The 900-nt window shown below is 59.2% G+C and overlaps 1 protein-coding gene across 1 annotated transcript in view; it reads right to left on the bottom strand.

The window, feature by feature from the left end:
* PRSS36 (serine protease 36) overlaps positions 1–672 on the bottom strand; it is a 12,997-nt gene extending 12,325 nt beyond the window's left edge. The window contains exons 1-3 of the mRNA XM_004706013.2: positions 636–672; positions 303–338; positions 109–144 (exon numbers count right to left, since the gene is read on the bottom strand). Coding sequence (XP_004706070.1) covers positions 109–144; positions 303–338; positions 636–672 — 109 coding nt within the window. The remainder of the gene's footprint in view (positions 1–108; positions 145–302; positions 339–635) is intronic.
* Between the last annotated feature and the right edge of the window lie 228 nt (positions 673–900).

Here is a 900-nt window from a genome sequence, read left to right as displayed (position 1 = left end):
TTTGGTTATCGATGGAGCTATTAACCATTGCACTCCCAGGACTCCCTCCTTATTACCGAGCCACCCTTAACTTCCTTTAAGGCCCATGGTTCGCCAGGCCGATCTTACCTAGATCCTCAGGGTCTTCTTGGGAAGGGCTGAGAGCTAGGACGGAAAGGGCAGAGGAGGAAGACACTGCCTGTGACCGCTAGTCCCCACTCCCCACTCCTCCATCTTCTTGTCCCCTACGTTCCCTTCCCCAATTTCCTTTCAGCCCCGCTGCCAGCACCCACGTTACCCTACCTCTCTCCCGGCGGTCTCACCTGAGTCCTGGAAGTCTCCTGGGGCGGAGCTGATGGCTGGGGAGGTAGCAGGAAGCAGAGAGAGGTCGGGACGCCCATCCACCCTCTGTGATCTCGCTGACGCCTTCCTTTCCTAGGACCTATGACTTTCCTTCCCCCTTGCCAACGAAACCCTCTTCTTCTCTTCCCCACACCCCCATCGCCTCCCTCTCCGGAGGCTCCCCTCCCCTTCCTCCGCAGGCTGATTTCCTCCCACTCGGACACCCCATTCTGCACCCAGAGCCCAGGAGGCCTGCTGCAAAAACTCCCCAGATACTAGGACCTAGGTCCCTTGCCGCTCTACCCCAAGGTTACCAAGGATCATGAATGGAAGCAGCAGGTGCTGGGACATGGCACAAGGAGCGGGAGAGGTCTGCTGCCTGTCCCAGTTCTGTCACTGCGAGGCAGCTCTGGGACTCCTGATGGTCTGGGAACAGCCCCACCCTCTCTGGCTGCAGCCCATCTCTGGGAATCTGAGAGCATCAGAGGCTGGAAGGGGGAAGTAGGGAACTCGAGGGCCACACCCAGAACCCTGTGAGCATCTCACAGCCCTGAAGACCCAGGACAAAGGGTGAGGGGC

This window comes from Echinops telfairi, unplaced genomic scaffold (genome assembly GCF_000313985.2).
Source record: "Echinops telfairi isolate 266 unplaced genomic scaffold, ASM31398v2 ScPeMD7_5;HRSCAF=22, whole genome shotgun sequence".
NCBI lineage: Eukaryota > Metazoa > Chordata > Mammalia > Afrosoricida > Tenrecidae > Echinops > Echinops telfairi.
The sequence above is the reverse complement of the archived record's forward strand: the minus strand, read 5'-3'. Positions and strand labels throughout refer to the sequence as shown.